Source organism: Amblyraja radiata, chromosome 15, assembly GCF_010909765.2.
Source record: "Amblyraja radiata isolate CabotCenter1 chromosome 15, sAmbRad1.1.pri, whole genome shotgun sequence".
Classification (NCBI taxonomy): Eukaryota; Metazoa; Chordata; class Chondrichthyes; order Rajiformes; family Rajidae; genus Amblyraja; species Amblyraja radiata.
The window spans coordinates 39,772,350-39,791,167 of NC_045970.1; the positions used below are offsets into that span (position 1 = coordinate 39,772,350).

An 18,818-nucleotide genomic window follows, 5' to 3' on the forward strand; every position below is an offset into this window, starting at 1 on the left:
TAGATGGGCCAAATGCAGGCAGGTGGGACTAGTGTAGGTGGGGCATGTTGGTTGGTGCGGGCAAGTTGGGGCTTCTGCAAATGACCTCTGGTGTGCAGGGAGTGGATGAGAAAGTGGGATAACATAGAACTAGTGTGAATGGGTAATTGATGGTTGACTTGGACTCGGGTTAGGCCGAAGGGCCTGTTCCCATGCGATAACAGGGCGGTATGGTAGTGCAACGGTAGAGTTGCTGCCTAACAGCGCTTGCAGCGCCGGAGACACGGGTTCGATCCCGACTACGGGTGCTGTCTGTGTGGACCTTATATGTTGATCTCCCTATATGTTGAGCTCCCTGTGACCGCATGTGTTTTTTTCTGTGATCTTTGGTTTCCTCCCACACTCCAAGGACGTACAGGTTTGTAGGTGAATTGGCTTGGTATAAGTGTAAATTGTCCCTAGTGTGTGTAGGATAGTGTTAATGTATGGGAATCACTGGTTGACATGGACTCGGTGAGCCGAAGGGCCAATTTCCGCACTGTATCTCTAAATTAAACTAAACTAAACATGGTGTGGGATGTCATAGAACCAGTGTGAATGGGTGATGAATGGTCGGTGTGGCTGGGCTGAAGGACCTGTTCCAATGTGATAACAGAGTGTGTGATATCATAGAACCAGTGCGAATGGTCAGCATGGGCTGGCTGGGCTGAAGGGCCTGTTTCCCTGCTGTAACTTCCCATCAGTTGCATCCAAGGCAACATAGAAACATAGAAAATAGGTGCAGGAGTAGGCCATTCGGCCCTTCAAGCCAGTACCGCCATTCAATATGATCATGGCTGATCATCCAAAACCCCGTTCCTACTTTCTCCCCATATACCTTGATTCCATTAACCCTAAGAGCTTTACCTAACTCTCTCTTGAAAACATCCAGTGAATTGGCCTCCTCTGCCTTCTGTGGCTGAGAATTCCACAGATTCACAACTCTCTGGGTGAAAAAGGTTTTCCTCATCTCAGTTCTAAATGGCCTACCCCTTATTCTTAAACTGTTACCCCCTGGTTCTGGACTCCCCCAACATCGGGAGCATTTTTCCTGCATCTAGCGTGTCCAATCCCTTAATAATTTTGTATGTTTCTATCAGATACCCTCTCATCCTTCTAAATTCCAGTGAATACAAGCCCAGTCGACCCATTTAAGATCCATCCAAGACAAGGTCACAGGTAGTTTCAATCCCCGCCCTCCGAGTGAGTGACTCTCGCCTCCTCCACTCACACCACAGCCATGGCAATGTGGAAGGGCCGCCCTCTGCAATAGCCAACCACCCACCCGGGGGATGGGGGGGCAGCGGCCGGAGAGGCTGCGGCTGGGAAACGGGTTTTGTTACATTTTGTTACATTTTAACCGGTCACCGGTCACATTGGTCGCGGGAGGGAATAAACCCAGCGGAGCCTGGGAATAAACAGCCAATCACAGCGGGGCCTGGCGCTGACTGGCGGGGCCGCGGACCAATGGGGAGAGGGTGACGTCATCGCCCGCCAATGGGGAGGCGGCGGGGGCGGGACCTGGGCGGGTCACGTGGGGAGCGGAGCCAGAGAGAGGAGGTAGAGAAGGAGGGAGAGAGGAGGAGGGAGAGAAAGAGGTAGAGAGAGAGAGAGAAAGGAGAAGAAAAGAGGGAGCGGAGGAGAGAGAGAGAGGAAGAGGGAGAGAAAGAGAAAGAGAAAGGAGAAGAAAAGAGGGAGAGGGAGCGGAGGAGAGAAGGAGAAGAAAAGAGAGAGAGAGAGAGAGAGAGAGGGATCGAGGAGAGAAAGAGAGAGAGGGAGCGGGAGGGATGGGTGGACACTCGGCTACCGTGCCCGTTGTCTGCTTCACAATCCTGTGGGCGCTGGTAGGATGTGTCCTGCCGTGGTTTGTGCCCAAGGGCCCGAACAGAGGGTGAGGATGAAGGAGGGAGGGATTGGAGAGGGGGAGGGAGGGGGACATGGAGAGGGTCTGATGTGGGGAGGAAGGTGATGGAGAGAGGGACAGGTGGAGGTGGATATGGAGAGGGCTCTGGGGGAATGAGAGGGAGGTGTGGGGAGTGAGGGGAGAGGGGATGGGGAGGGTGGGGGCAATGAGAGGGGGAGGACATGTAGAAGGGGTGGAGGGACGGAGGGATGGGGTAATGGAGAGGGATGGGGAATGGGGAAAGGAAGAGGGGGAAAGATTAAGGAGGAGATATTGGGAGGGACGGGAGATGTAGAGGGAGATAAGGATAGAGGTGATGGAGAAGGAGGGAATACATGGAGGGAATGAAATAAGTAGCGGGGAGGGAAGAATGTGTACGAGGGATTGGGAGGGGATAGGGGTACAGGTACAGAGGGATATTGTAGGGGTACAGGTACAGAGGGATATGGGCCAAACGTGGGCAAATGGGACTAGCGTAGATGGGGCAGGTTGGTCAGCATGCGTGAGTTGGGCTGAAAGGCCTGTTTCCGTGCTGGATTTGTAGTGTTATGTTGCATGCAGTCAATGTGACCTGTCAATGGTGGGTGATCCAGGCTGTGTCTTTGTACCCCACAGGGTGACAATCACCATGATCGTGACTACAGCAGTCTGTTGTTACCTCTTGTAAGTACAGTCTCGTAACTCCACCCTCCACCCCATACACAGAAATATTAATTTAGGACGTAATATTATTTAGTGATATATTATTTTATAAAATATTAACCAATGAGAAGCATTTGAGGCCTAATTTTCTAACTATTCCAGTATTCGCTGGAGTTTAGGATAGGAGAGATCTCATTGAAACTCACCGAACAGTTTAATTTGTTATTGTCACGTGTACCGAGGTACAAGGAAAAGCTTTTTTGTTGCGTGCTATCCAGTCAGCGGAAAGACTAGACATGCTTACGTTTAAGCCACGGCGTACAGATACAGGATAAAGGGAATAGCATTAAGTGCAAGATACATTTCAGTAAAATTCGATTTAAAAAATAGTCTGAGGGTCTCCAAATACTAGATGGGAGGTCAGGACTGCCCTCTCGCTGGTGATAGGAACAATGAAAAGCTGAGATAGAGTGGAAGTGGGGAGGATGTTTCCACTGGTGGGAGAGGCTAGGACCAGAGGGCACAGCCTCAAAATAAAAGGACTTATGTTTAGAATGGAGATGAGGAGGAATTTCTTCAATCATAGGGAGATGATTCTGTGGAATTCATTGCCACTGGCAGTAGTAGAGGCCAAGTCATTAGGTATTTTTAAAGCAGAGATTGACAGATTCTTGATAGGTTCGGGTGTTAAAGGTTATGGAGAGAAGGCAGGAGAATGGGGTTGAGAGGGAAAATAGATCAGTCATGACTGAATGGTCATATCTCTAGTCTCCCTCTCTCCTCACTCTTAATCTGAAGAAGGGTCTCGACCCAAAATGTTATCTATTGCTTTTCTCCAGAGATGCTGCCTGACCCCCTGAGTTACTCCAGCACAATGTGTCCATCGGCGAAAGAGACTTGACGAGTTGAATGGCCTAATTCTACTCCTATGAACTTATTAGGATGAATATAGAAACTTACAAAATTCTTAAGGGGTTGGACAGGCTAGATGCAGGAAGATTATTCACGATGTTGGGGAAGTCCAGAACTAGGGGTCACAGTTTAAGGATAAGAGGGAAGTCTTTTAGGACCGAGATGAGAAAATCATTTTTTACACAGTGAGTGGTGAATCTGTGGAATTCTCTGCCACAGAAGGTAGTTGAGGCCAGTTCATTGGCTATATTTAAGAGGGAGTTAGATGTGGCCCTTGTGGCTAAAGGGATCAGGGGGTATGGAGAGAAGGCAGGGATGGGATACTGAGTTGGATGATCAGCCATGATCATATCGAATGGCAGTGCAGGCTCGAAGGGCCGAATGGCCTATTCCTGCACCTATTTTCTATGTTTCTATTAATATTTAATGTTGGAGTATTATTAAAATGATGATTAAAATATCATATTTAAAATATTAGTATAGAATTGAAGTCTCGTGGTTGGATTAACGTCCACTTTCTCTCACTGCGTAGCTGGCTCATCGCCATCATGTCTCAGATGAACCCCCTCTTTGGACCCCAGCTCAAGAACGACACCATCTGGTATCTCCGCTACTTCTGGGAATGAGGTAGGTCATCGCTGGAGGCATCGGTGACATGGTACAGAGAGCCCTGAGCCCGATGGGGAGTGGGGAGAGATATGTATCTCTGTGTCCTCATACCCTGGGATTTGTTTTGGTGACGTGTCTATACCTTGGTAGCGGCATGGTGGCGCAGTGGTAGAGTTGCTGCCTCACAGCGCCGGTGATCCTGACCACGGGTGCTGCCTATGTGGAGGTTGCATGTTCTCCCCGTGACCCCGTGGGTTTTCTCCGGGTGCTCCGGTTTCCTCCCACACTCCAAAGATGTACCGGTTTGTAGGTTAATTGGTTTCGGTAAAAATTGTAAATTGTCCCTAGTGTGTGTGTGTAGGATAGTGCTAGTGTACGGGGTGATCGCTGGTCGGCGTGGACTCAATGGGCCGTAGGACCTGTTTCCATGCTGTATCTACAAAGTAAAGTCCAAAGCCTACAGCTTCCTCTGGCAGCTCGTTCCAGGCGTGAGATGAGAGCGTGTCCAGGGCGGTGTGGGTCTTTGTTGATGTTGGCTGCCTTTTTTAGACAATGCCTCTCGTAGATCATTTGGATGTTAGGGAGGTCAGTACCTGTGATGGACCAGGCAGTATCCACCACTCTCTGCAATCTTGAGCTGAGACTATATAATTAAGTAATGTACGGATACAGGATAAAAGGAATTACATTCAGCGCAAGATAAGTCGAGTAAAGTCTGATTAATGATAGGAGGGATATGTATCTCCCATCCCCCATCAGTCTGAAGAAGGGTTTCGGCCCGAAACGTCGCCCCAGCAATTTTGTGTACCTTCTGATTAATGATAGTTTGACAGTCAGGGAGATAGTAGGTCAGAACCGCTCTCTAGTTGTTGAGAGGACAGTTAAATTGCGTGATAACCGCTGGGAAGAAACTGTTCCTGAATCTGGAGTTGTGGGTTTTCACACTTCTGTACCTCGTGCTTGATGGGAGAGGGGAGAGAGGAGAGTGACCGGAGTGTGACCTCTCACCTTAAGCCAATGCCCGTTAGTTTATTGTAGAAACCAGGAACTGCAGATGCTGCTCTACACAAAAGTAGGGTCAAGTAAGTCTGAAGTAGGGTCTCGTCCCGAAACGTCACCTATCCATGATCTCCACAGATGCTGCCTGACTCGCAGAGTTACTCCAGCACTTTGTGTTCCATCACTGTCCCATAAACCGAGGAACAGTGAAAAGCTTTGTTTTGCATTCTATCCAAATAGGTCAGATAATATTGGACATAAATACAATCAAGTCAAACTCACGGTACAATAGGTAAATCAAAAGGGGAGATACTGAGTGTAGACTATAGTTCTTAGCATTTAAAAAAAAAGACACAAAGTGCTGGAGTAACTGTGGTTCAGACAGCATCGGTGGAGAACAAGATTAAGCGACTTTTCGAATCGGGACCCTTCCTCAGACTGGGTCCACTTTGTTTCTCACTCAGGATTGCAGCATCTGCGGTTATTTGGGCCTCTGCTGCAATTGTTATTGCCACCAGATGGCAGTGTGGCCCCATGTCAGGGCAGTGGAACGACAGCGCCGCTTGGTGTCAGGGAGCAGCATTGCGAGTGATGACTGCTCTCTCTCTCTCCGTCTGCTGATGGGAGCTCATATAATATTGTAAATAAAACATTGTACCATGCTAGTAGTATAAATAATTTTCCACTCCTGGCTGTGAGGGCCTGTCTCCATACTGAATCTTTTAATCAATTATGATTGCCTCCTGCCTTTTGAGATCCCAGTTTTCCCCCCTCGTTTCCCATTTCCTATTCGTTACTGTGGAGGCTTTGCATTGATGCATGTCCTTGTCTTGTCTCTCCACAGATGCTGCCTGACAGAAATTCCTGCTGTCGCCCCACCCTCTCCAACCCGATGGCTCTTCGTTGCAAGATCCTCCCTGCTGAGGTCTCTCCCGTAAACTTACAGATATTCTTTCTATTCCCAAGGATGAAAGTGGGTGATTGTGGCCCAATGAATCGAGGGGGTTGAAAGTTTTGCTTTGAGGAGACTTTACTTCAACAGCATGCAATGGAAATCCTATTTATGTTTGGTTTAATTGAAAGATCTCGCCTCTATCCAGTTAAGAAAACCTTCCTTCACAAAAAAAGCTTGGTTGTCTCGTGTGCAGTGATATTAACGTTGTACTAAATCATGTGTTTAATTCTGTAAAAGATTATATATTTTGTCAAATATTGTGTACATTAGAAGTGAGAAGCTAGCTATTCACTACTGTAATTGGGTTGACCAGTGCAATAAACCAGAGTATATCCCAACGTTAATTTGTATTTGTATTAATCTCTACAGTGCATCTAGAAAGCCTCTTCCATCTCCCTTGTTCCCAGAGCTTATTTGCTGCCTCTGTTGTTTTTTATAAAAGGAGATAATGTCTGTGCCTCTGTAATCTACCGGCAACAAAGATTAAAAGGGCCGCATATTCATGGCGCAGCGCTAGAGTTGCTGCCCCACAGCGCCAGAGACCCGGGTCCAATCCTGACCACATGTACGGACTTTGTACCTTCTCCCTGTGACCGCGTGGGTTTTCTCCGGGTGCTCCAGCTTCCTCCCACACTCCAAAGACGTGCAGGTTTGAAGGTTAATTGGCTTATGTAAATTGTCCCTGGTGTGTAAGATTGTGCTAGTAGACGGGGTGATCGATGGCCGGAGTGGACTCGGTGGGCCGAAGGGCCTGTTTCCACGCTGTGTCTCTAAATTAAAACTCAACAGTGCTGGAGTAACCTAGTGGTTCAGGCAGCATCCTGGAGAACGTGGATAGATGACGTTTCGGGTTAGGACACTTAACAGTAGCTGGGTAGAATTGCAAGGAATCGCAGCAGGGAACAAGAATGATTGCAATGTCGCAGGGTGGAAGAAGGCCACTCGGCCCATTGAGTCCATGCAAGACCATTCCCTTTAGTGTCGTACGGCACGGAAACAGGCCATTCGGCTCACTGACGTTCTTACTTGCCGCAGCACGACAGGTTTGTAAACACAGTAAACATAGATCATTGGTCATAGGAGACTGTGCCTTACACTCGTTCTATGTCATCCCACATCCTCATGCACTCCCGACACACTCTGGGCAATTTACACAGGCCAGTTACCCAACAAACCACCAAATGTTTGGGATGTGGGAGGAATCCGGAGGGCCCGGGGGAAACCCACGCAGTCACAGGGAGCACGTGCAAACTCCACACACAGACAACACCCGAGGTCGGGATCGAACCCGGACGCTTGTGAGGCAGCAGCTCTACCCGCTGCACCACTGTGCCATGATACAGAATATTTAATCAGGGGAACATGTTTCACTGGGAGTGTCCACTGACGCCCAAACTTAGTTTACAGCTGAGCTCAGAGCCAACTGTAGGATCCTGATCTCTATGAAACCCATTGACTGTTCAGGGATAAACCTACCCACTGCTCACTGGCTCATTGGTTCTTTATTATCACATGTACTGAGGTAGAGTGAAATATATGTTTTTTGCAGACAGTTCAGTAAATTATGACTTTACACAGTGGCGCAGCGGTAGAGTTGCTGCCTCACAGCGGCAGAGATCTGGGTGCGACCCTGACCTTGTGTGCTGTCTATGGAGATTGTACTATGTGACCGCATAGGATTTCTCCGGGCGCTCCGGTTTCCCGTCACACTCCAAAGACGTACAGGTATTGAAAAATAGCTAAAGGAATAGGTGTGAAAATGCACACCTCCAGATTCAGGGACAGTTTCTTCCCAGCTGTTAATAGACACAAAATGCTGGTGTAACTCAGCGGGACAGGCAGCATCTCTGGAGAGAAGGAATGGGTGACGTTTCGGGTCGAGACCCTTCTTCAGACAGCTGTGATCAGGCAACTGAACCGTCCTACCACGACTATAGAGCAGTCCTGAACTACTATCTGCCTCATTGGAGACCCTCGGACTATCTTTGATCGGATTTTACTGGCTGTTCCTTGCACTAAACATTATTCATGTTAACCCCTTCATCATGCATCTGTACATTGCGAATGGCTCGATTGTAATCATGCATTGTCTTTCCACTGACTGGTTAGCATGCAACAAAAGCTTTTCACTGTACCTCGGTACACGTGACAATAAACTAAACTGAACTGAGGTTTGTTGGTTAATTTCGGGAGGAAACCGGAGCACCCAGAGGAAACAAGGAAAAGGCTGAGGGGTGATATTACAGAGGTGTATAAAATCATGAGGGGAATGGATAAGGTGAATGCCCAAAGGATTTTACCTAGGGTAGGGGGAATCAAAAACCAGAGGACAGAGAGTTATGGTGAGAAGGGCAAGATTTAAAAGGAACCCGAGGGGCAACTCTTCCACACAAAGGGTGGGGGGTGTATGGAACGAGCTGCCGGAGGAGGCTGTTGAAGCAGGTACTATACCAACATTTAAAATACATTTGGACAGGTACATAGATAGGGTAGGTTTAGAAAGATATGGGCCAAATGCAGGCAGGCGGGATCAGCGTAGATGGGACATGTTTTTGTCGGTGTGGGCAAGTTGGGCAGATGGGCCTGTTGGACAGGTACATAGTTTGGAAAGGTTTAGAGGAATTTGGGCCAAACGCGGGCAAATTCGACCTCCCCAGACACCCGAGTGCTTAAACTCCGTGTAACACCCCGGCCTCATACAATCTCACACAACTGGGGGATCCCTGAAAGTTTGCTCAGTGTTTTCCCTGCTGCCTCCACTCCTGCAAACTCCCCACGACTGAGCAACCGGCAAATTCCGAGAAAGATACGAGGCTGCAGATAAACACACACACACACACAGACCACATTATCTCTGCTCCTTTGTCCCACATTGAAACCCCCCGTTCACTGTCCAAGTCCAGTTCGGGTCAGGACCTTTCTTCACACTGGTACAGTTGCTGCCTCACAGTTACAGCGCCAGAGACCCGGGTTTGATCCTGACTGCGGGTGCTGTCTGTACGGAGTTTGTACATTCTCCCTGTGACCGCGTGGGTTTCCTCCGGGTGCTCCGATTTCCTCCCGCGCTCGAAAGGCGTGCGGGTTTGTAGGTTAATTGGCTTTGGTAAAGCTTGTAAATTGTCCCTAGAGTGTAGGAAAGTCCTAGTCTGTCGTTGGTCGGCACCGACTCGGTGGGCCGAAGGGCCTGTTTCCGCGCCGTATCTCTAAACCAGCCCAAACTTAAATAATTGCTTTCAATGTTTTGTTTTGGATTCACAAGGTGCTGGAATCTGGAGCTAAAAATAAAACAGCAAAGGGCTGGTGGAAATATGTGGGGGGGGTTGTAATGTTGCAGTCTCATATCTTTCCCGGGGTTCGAGATTGAACGGGATTCTGCAGGTTGTTATAAGTTTACACAGAGGAGCCTTGAGAGAGGGGAGCGATTGCAAGAGTTAAGAGAGGGATGTTGCTGCTGGGGGGGTTTTGTTGCGAAGCATCGCCGCTTTAAATCTGCTGTAAGCGGGGAGCATGTGACGGGGAATGGTGGGAGGGGAGGGGACAGAGCAGCCGGTCATATGATCAGCTACACGGAATCAAAACAAACCCAGCGGACGAAGTGGATCAGGGAAGGAAACGCCGCGGCCGCCTGCCTGCCTGTCTGTCCGCCCGCTAGCCCGGGGTCCCGACCATGCCGACTGGTCCTGGCACCTGCGACCCGCTACCCAGTAAGTTGCACCCCCGGGCTGAGCTGTTGCCGCGCCTCTGACAGGCTTACAAACTCGTCCCCTCTGTCGTCCGGCCCTGACACGGTCGCCTGGTGGGTGCAGACCTGTGCGATCTACTCCCACTCCCGGCACCGACCGCTCTGTCTCCCCACTGCCCCACTCCCTCTCCCTCTCCCCCTCTTTCAACTCCCTGACAGCTTCCGTGTGTGTAACACTGTAGTACTGTTTCACTGTGACACTGTTTCACTGTGACACTGTTTCACCGTGACACTGTTTCACTGTGACACTGTTTCACTGTGACACTAACACTGTGACACTAACACTGTGACACTGTTTCACTGTGACACTGTTTCACTGTGACACTAACACTGTGACACTAACACTGTGACACTGTTTCACTGTGACACTAACACTGTGACACTAACACTGTGACACTTTCACTGTGACACTGTTTCACTGTGACACTGTTTCACTGTGACACTGTTTCACTGTGACACTAACACTGTGACACTAACACTGTGACACTGTTTCACTGTGACACTGTTTCACTGTGACACTAACACTGTGACACTGTTTCACTGTTTCACTGTGACACTGTTTCACTGTGACACTGTTTCACTGTGACACTAACACTGTGACACTGTTTCACTGTGACACTGTTTCACTGTGACACTGTTTCACTGTGACACCAACACTGTGACACTGTTTCACTGTGACACTAACACTGTGACACTGTTTCACTGTGACACTAACACTGTGACACTGTTTCACTGTGACACTAACACTGTTTTACTGTGTGTCACTAACACTGTGAAGCTGTTTCACTGTTACCCCCCCCCCCCCCTATTTGACTGGTAATTGATTAGTACTGGTGTTGGGGGAGAAGGCAGGAGACTGGGGTTGAGAGGGAGAGATAGGTCAGCCAGGATTGAATGGCCGAGTAGACTCGATGGGCTAAATGGCCTCATTCTGGTCCTATGAACACGACCCCCCCCCCCCCCCCCCCCCCCCCCCCCCCCGGGGCCCCCCACTCGGGCCTGCTGTCACCAGTGGTCATCTGGGAGAGAACATTGTCCGGTGACGGGTCCCTGATCAGCCTCCACACGTGATCCTGATGAGTATGCAGGGTGAGGATCTCAATCTTGTGATGGTGGGGGGAGCAGCAGAGGGGAGGAGATGAGGCTGAGGGAAGGGAATAAGTGGGGAGGGGGAGAGGGGATAGTGAACGGGAGGAGAGGTGGCAAGGGGGAAGGGGAGATGAGGGAGGGTGGGGGAAAGAAGGGGAGGGGATTGTTGGGAGGGTAAAGGGGAGTGGGGGAGGAGGAGGCGGGGGAGGGGAGTTAAGTGGAAGGAGAGAGGAGGGAAGGGAGAGAAGGGGAAGGTGAGGGGAGGGAGGAGGGTGGAGAGGGTTGGTGGGGTAGAAAGGGGAGGGAGGGGAGAGGTGAGGAAAAAGAAAAGGAGCAGGGGAGAGGGAGCGGAGAGGGGGAGGTGGGTGGGGAGGGATAGGGGAGGGAGTGTTGTCAGATAGCGGTCAGACTCGCGTTACTTCATGGTCAGGTCCAGAATGTAGCAAAGGGTTAAATGTTTGAAAGGACATTTTATCCACTCGGATTACATCAGAAAGTGCTGGAAATCCCCTGCACATCAGACGGTCAGGGAGAGGGACAGTCAAGTCTCTAGTGGTGACGATGCTCACATTGATTTGTTTCTGTAAAAGTCTCTCAAACACTTTTGTCGTATCTGTCTCCATCACCATCAGCCCCGGCAGCAAATTCCAGGCTCCCACCACCCTCTGTGTTTTAAAAAAAACAACAACAAAAACTTGCCCCGCACATCTCCTTTAAACTTTGTCCCTTTCACCGTGAACTTATGCCCTTTGGTCCAGTTTGGAGATGCAGCGTGGAAACAGGCCCTTCGGCACACCGAATCCATGCTGACCAGCGATCCCCGCGCATTAACACTATCCTACGCACACTAACAGTATCCTACGCACACTAGGGCCAATTTAAACCAAGCCAAATAACCTACAAACCTGCATGTCTCTGGAGTGTTGGAGGAAACTGGAGATCCCGTAGAAAACCCACGCAAGTCACTAGGGGGAATGTACAAACTCTGTACAGACAGCACCCGTAGTCAGGATCGAACCCGGGTCACTGGCGCTGTAGCCGGGTCACTGGCGCTGTAGATTCAAGATTCAAGAGAGTTTATTGTCATGTGACACAGATAGGACAATCAAATTCTTGCTTTGCTTCAGCACAACAGAATATTAAAGACATGAATACAGAACTGATCTGTAAGGCAGCGACTCCACATTGGCGATACCGTGCTGTGGTCTTTGTCATTTCCACCCTGGGGAAAAGGTTCTGACTATCTACCCTATCTACATCTGTCATCATTTGATATACTTCTATCAAGTCTCCCCTCTACCTCCGGCATTCCAGAGAAAAAAATCCCAGCCTGTCCATCCGTTCCTCATAGCTAATACCCTCCTATCCAGGCATCATTCTGGTAAACCACCTCTGCACCCTCTCCAAAGCCTCCACACCCTTCCTGTATTAGAGCGACCTGAACTGTAGACAAAAGGCCTAATGCGGCCTGATCAAAGTTTCATACAGCTGCAACACGACTTCCTGACTTTTGTAGCTCAGCCCGTCATTTAGATATTGTTTACTAACCCTAGCACTGAGAGTTTAGTTTAGTTTAGAGACACAACGTGGAAACAGGCCCTTCGGCCCACCGAGTCCATGCCAACCCGCTCACACTAGTTCTATGTTATCCCACTTTCTCATCCACTCCCTACACACGAGGGGACAATTTACAGAGGGCCGATTAATCTACAAACCCGCACGTGTTTGGGAGGTGGGAGGAAACCGGAGCACCCGGAGGAAACCCGCGCAGTCGCAGGGAGTATGTGCAAACTCCGCGCGCATGCAGACAGCACCTGAGGTCCGGATTGAACCCGGGTCTCTGGCGCTGTGAGGCAGCGGCACTACCCGCTGCTGCACTGCGTGATGTGACCGGGCGGGGGAAGGCAGCAGGAGGGATGTAGAGACATAGAAATTAGGTGCAGGAGTAGGCCATTCGGCCCTTCGAGCCTGCACCGCCATTCAATATGATCATGGCTGATCATCCAACTCAGTATCCCGTACCTGCCTTCTCTCCATACCCCCTGATCCCTTTAGCCACAAGGGCCACATCTAACTCCCTCTTAAATATAGCCAATGAACTGGCCTCAACTACCTTCTGTGGCAGAGAGTTCCAGAGATTCACCACTCTCTGTGTGAAAAATGGTTTTTCTCATCTCGGTCCTAAAGGATTTCCCCCTTATCCTTAAGCTGTGACCCCCTTGTCCTGGACTTCCCCAACATCGGGAACAATCTTCCTGCATGTGATGTGAGAGGGATCGATCTCCCAGGGCTGTGTTGGCAGGAGCCTGACAAGGGGAAAGTGAAAGTGCAAGTCTTCCAGACTGTGTGCCTGGACTGAGTTGGTGGAGAATGAAACTGATCGCAGTCTGTGTCAGACAGGGGCGTGCTCACATCCTTCCTCGCGTCAGGACTCGACGGCCTGAGCTACAGGGAGAGGCTGGGGGCAGGCTAGGACTTTATTCCTCAGAGTGCAGGAGGATGAGGGGTGACCTTGTGGAGGTGTAAAAAAACTATGAGAGGAATAGATCGGGTAGACGCACAGTCTCTTGCCCAGAGTAGGGGGATCGAGAACCAGAGGGCATAGGTTTAAAGTGAAGTTGGAAAGATTAATGGGAACCTGAGGGGTGACTATTTTTAAACAAAAGGTGGTTAGTGTATGGAACGAGCTGACGGATGAAGTAGTTGAGGCAGATCATATTGCAAAGTTTAAGCAACATATAGACAGATACATGGAAAGAACAGGTTTAGAGGGGTAAGGGCCAAATGCAGGCAGGTGGGACTAGTGTAGGTGGGGCATGTTGGTCGGTGTGGGCAAGTTGGGCCGAAGGGTCTGTTTCCGTGCTGTAAGACTATGATCTTGTGTCCCTCTAGCTCCGTGTCATGCAGCTGTGTTTCTCTCTCTCTCTCTCTCTCTTTTTTTTTCTCCTCCCCCTTCTCTGTACTTCCTCTTCATTCCCTTACCAACCACAAACACTTCAGTGGCCAGGGACCGTGTCAAAATGACAGGGAGAGTGAGCAGGATGAATTTAAACTCATTAAAGAGAGAGGGACACACATACACCAATTTTTGTTTTATAGAACAGGGAACACATCTGTGATTTGATTGTTTTAAATTCCAATATTTTAATTTTATATCAGTTCAAGAGGCACTTCAGATCATTTAATTGGGAGTTTGTTTGGAGATGGTTCCTTATTGGCAAGGAAGTGTAAATGATGCTTTAAATATTATAAATGGTTTGGTTATGAGTGATGTAATCTGTGTTAGTTTATTGAAATTGTCTTGGTGTTTATTGCATCTGATTCTTGATTCTCAATGGGCCCGATAATAGATTTGACATTTGACGGGGCTGCCAACATTGGGTGAGAGTTGGGAGTGAGAAATTGCGAGAGACCAAGCCCGAGGGAGTGTAGCGGCTGAGGGGGGGGGGAGGGGAGGGAGGAGGGGGGAGGGGGGAGGGAGTGTGCTCCCTCCCATTGGTACGGAGCCTTTGCATTTTTCAGCTTGGAATTGTGCAATCTGGTGCATACTGTAGCGAGTCTTTTAACTTACACTTGAATGCAATATTTATGCTTTAAATTGGATTAGCTATAAATAAGGTTAGGCTAAATTACATTCCTAATTACATTCCACAGTAGAGCCAGGCTCTGATCAACAGGTGCAGCACATGAATGATCTTAGTTTATTCATGTATGGAAATCAGATTATAATCAAACACTTGACCCATGTTGACCAACCTGGGTCTCACTGCACACCTGGTACTACTCCTGACCCTGACTCCAGTTGCATACCTTCTCTCATTCCTGACCCTGAGTCCAGCCTTCTACCTGGCCCCTTATTCTACCCTGATCATAGCAGCTTACCTGCTTAGGTGCCCAGTGCTGAACACTCCCATTGTCCCAGCTTTGACTGCACACCTAGTACTATTCCAGACCTTGACGCTGGATGCACACTTGGCCTTGCTCCTAGCCCCTCTGCACTGACGATATATCTGGCCCACACATAAAGCCCATATCTGACCTCCTGGACTTAACATATTACGTTCAAGTCCACAGGTGCTTATCTAATGCGGTAATCTTTTATGGGGCACTTCACGGACCAAATTTTGTATAACAAAATCTGCTACACCCATTGGCTTCCTTGTTATCTAACATGCTAGTTACTTTGTCAAATAAGTCATCCATTGGTTGAACACAATTTCTCATCCATAAAATTATACTCACCTTGCATGTTATTTTAATATTACGCTTATCCCATCCCCCTGGATATTCCGGATTAATAAATTAAGGTTTTGTCAACTAATTACAAATCAGTAAGTATTCTGTAACCATTTCCTTCATTTTCCTAACAAAGTGTCCTAAAGTCATTTTCACCCTCAATATTTTCAGTCTTCCTCTCTGACTTTTCTGAGATGTCCAATAACTATATTTAACCAATAATATTCTATGTAATGTGATCTTGAGAGTACATAATATTTTCTGTGGTATTCATAACACAACAATGATAAAAATAGTTGTTTTGATTGCACCTACCAACATGCGTACATTATTATATTACAGTTAATATGTACCGAGGGCAAATTTTTGTTCCAATGCTCCCCATTCCCAATTACATTTACATTGAAGTGATTGAAATCCAAGTGAAGTTTAAATGTCATCAGAAATATAAAACCTCCGTAATGGATGATATTCATTACGTGGCTGGTTGGAGTCAGTATCAGCACAATTACTATATTAAACTTTGAATCTTCACATGTCCTGGTTCAAGCTAAAACTAAAGACAAATAATAACCTCGTAACACATTCCCCTGCAAGTATCTCTGTCACTCCTTTAAAATATGTCCTTTCCTTGAACAAGCTCTTAAACATCGCAGTAATCAGTTTCCATCTGATTACACTCCTTGAGGATGTTCATCTATGTGTTCAATTAATAAAACAATGAGATTGGGGACATTTCAAAGATTTTGGGGGGGTGGGGGTGTTAGAAATTGTCAGTGAGGTAAACAAACATAATAGTTGTGGCAAATTACAATAGTGCTACCTTCCCAATATTTGACTGAAGGAAATAATGGGTTATCGGGGCTGTATGTTGTGACAGACAGCCTGACACCTTGCATGTTATTTTAATATTACACTTATCCCATCCCCCTGGATATTCCGGATTAATAAATTAAGGTTTTGTCAACTAATTACAAATCAGGCTAATTGCAAATCAATAATATTAGCCAACTCCGAAACACGAAGCGCTGAGCATTGGGGTCCAGACATCACGGACAACTGGCCTCAGTACCCCGCACACATCTGGCAGTGCTCTCCGTCTGAAACAGGAGCGTTTTTGAAAGTGGGGGGGCTGAGCGATCACTGATCACTGGCCTTGGGATACCTCCGCCACCTCCCCCCCCACGGTAGGGACTTTTTGAAATTTGATGTGTTGAAATCACATTTTAGTGCATTGTAGAAGTATGATTTCAATGTTTTTGGTTTGAAGTATTTTAAGATGTAACATTTTAACGGGTAACATTTTCCACACAAAGGGCGGTGGGTGTATGGAACAAGCTGCCAGAGGAGGTAGTTGAGGCAGGGATTATTATCCCAACATTTGAGAAACAGTTAGACTGATACATGGATAGGACAGGTTTGGAGGGATATGGATCAAAAGCAGGTAGTGTAGCTGGGACATGTTTACGGGTGTGGGCAAGATGGGCCGAAGGGCCTGTTTTCACACTGTATCACTCTATGACTACATTATACCTCCACCATACATGAACGCTTCAAAATCATGTGATCTAGTTTTATTGCCATATACTCAATCATAGAAACATAGAAAATAGGTGCAGGAATAAGCCTTTCGGCCCTTCGAGCCAGCACTGCCATTCAAAATGATCATGACTGTTCATCTAAAATCAGTACCTCTTTCCTGTTTTTTTCCCCATATCCCTTGATTTTGCTAGCCCCAAGAGCTAAATGTAACTCTCTCTTGAAAACATCCAGTGAATTGGCCTCCTCTGCCTTCTGTGGCAGAGAATTCCACAGATTCACAACTTTCTGGGTGAAGAAATGTTGTCCTCATCTCAGTCCTAAATGTCCTACCCCTTATTCTTGAACTGTGTGACCCCTGGTTCTGAACTTCCCCAACATCAGGAACATTTTTCCTGCAGTTACAGTAAGTGAAAATCTAGCAGGCAAGCAGGATGCTTTCTCCAATCACCCCATTTGAAGGCCACTATCTTCCACCGCTTCTACCCAGTGCTTGGTACCTACTTCCAGCTGCCACTGGTTGTCCTCCAGGATGCACCAAGCCACAGCCTGGTCCATGCCGGTCACCAGGGCGAATTCGGCACAGAGACTCTCACGGCAGCGGCGCAACGCTTCCGATGCCTCCGACGGCCGGGACTCTTGCACTGAGGCTTCTCCATGGCCGGAGCTGCAGCGAGTGACTCGCCAGCCCGGCAAACACTCGCCAGCCCCGGCTCCCCGTCCGCGTCTGTTCCCGCCACGGCTTCTGCTTCCATCCCTCCCTCCGCCCTGGCTCTCCAACACCCGTGGCCCATGCAGTTGATATTAGTTTTGAAATTCTCGTTGATCACCGAATTTCTCACGACAGAGCATGAGAAATTCCGTGATCAGCGTGAGAATTGGGCAAAATGTGTGATTCTCACGCTCAATGTGTGAGAGTTGGCAGCTCAGCATTTGAGTTTATACAGCTTGCTGGAGAGTCATACAGTGTGGAAACAGGCCCACACCCACCAAGATGCCCCATCTACACTAGTCCCACCTGGCTGCATTGGGCCCCTGTTCCTCTAAACCTTTCCTAACCATATACCTGTCCAAATGTCTTTTAAATGTTGTTATAGTCCCTGCCTCAACCACTTCCTTCCTTCCATACACCCACCACCCTCTTGTGTGAAGAAGTTGCCCCACAGGTTCCTATTAAATCTTTCACCTCTCACCTTAAACCTACTATCTTTTGCGATTCCCCTACCCTGTGTAAAATACTCTGTGCTTTCACCCTATCTATGTCCCTCGTGAATCTACACACCTCTATGAGATCACCCCTCAGCTTCCTGCACTCCAAGGGCAGATGTTAGATATCTAAGATAAAAACAGAATACTCAGTAGGTCAGGCAGCATCTGTGGGAAGGTACACCAGCTCCGACAACTTGTTTTTCTGCTGGGGTGAATGTACAGATCAAAATGTGCAAATAATTCAATCAGTTGTTGCACCTCCAATATCAGCCATTTAAAATTCAGTTGAGACTAATTCTTATGTGAGAGGTTTGAAGGGAAAATGACTTAGTACATAATACTACTAACTGGTACATTTAATTGATAAACAATACATAATACCACCAACTAGAGAGAGGCCCTAACCTCCCATCCACCTCATTGGAGATCCTCAGATTATCTTCAATTAGACTTTACTGCACTTTATCATGCACTTAACACTATTCCCTTCATCCTGTGTCTATACACTGTGGACGGCTCGATTGTGATCATGGATAGACATTTTTCTGACTGGATAGCACGCAATAAAAAAAGCTTTTCACTGAACCTCGGTACACGTGACAATAATAAACTAAACGATACCAAACTCGATGCAAAGTTAGACCGGAACAATGACCGTGGGTTAGACGTAAACATTGTGGTTTTACTGTCGATCAGCAGAAAAAGAAATTGAGAGTCAAGAGTGTTAAAATGTCATTGTACCACAATGGAACGATCGCACTCTTACTTGCTGCAGCTTCACGGGCCTGCAAATGCAACAACACACCAATAAATATATCATAATCAGTAATTAACAAATTAATAATTAATTTTCCTACATATACCCAGATCATAATAGTACAAAATCCAACACAAAATGTGTAGGAAGGAACTGCAGGTGCTGGTGTACACCGAATAGTCTGAAGAAGGGTTGAGACTCGAAACGT

The 18,818-nt window shown here is 47.8% G+C and overlaps 2 protein-coding genes across 4 annotated transcripts in view; both read left to right on the plus strand.

Annotated features, from left to right (window-relative positions):
* Nucleotides 1-1,708: 1,708 nt before the first annotated feature.
* Nucleotides 1,709-6,376, plus strand: LOC116981262 (V-type proton ATPase subunit e 2-like). Of its 2 annotated transcripts, none has more exons than XM_033034155.1 (4): nt 1,709-1,909; nt 2,537-2,584; nt 4,008-4,102; nt 5,222-5,233. In XM_033034155.1, exons 1-3 carry the CDS (start codon nt 1,806-1,808, stop codon nt 4,099-4,101), a joined length of 246 nt encoding a protein of 81 aa, XP_032890046.1. In that variant the 5' UTR covers nt 1,709-1,805; the 3' UTR covers nt 4,102; nt 5,222-5,233. The 2 variants fall into 2 exon arrangements, with proteins under 2 accessions (XP_032890046.1, XP_032890045.1); XM_033034154.1 differs by lacking the exon at nt 5,222-5,233 and adding an exon at nt 5,928-6,376 and having other exon boundaries at nt 1,713-1,909.
* Nucleotides 6,377-9,611: 3,235 nt separating this feature from the next.
* The window catches only part of LOC116981263 (CREB3 regulatory factor-like), a 32,936-nt gene continuing 23,729 nt past the window's right edge, over nt 9,612-18,818 (plus strand). For both annotated transcript variants that reach the window (XM_033034156.1, XM_033034157.1), the window contains exon 1: nt 9,612-9,742. The gene's annotated coding sequence lies outside the window, so the exon portion shown is untranslated. The remainder of the gene's footprint in view (nt 9,743-18,818) is intronic.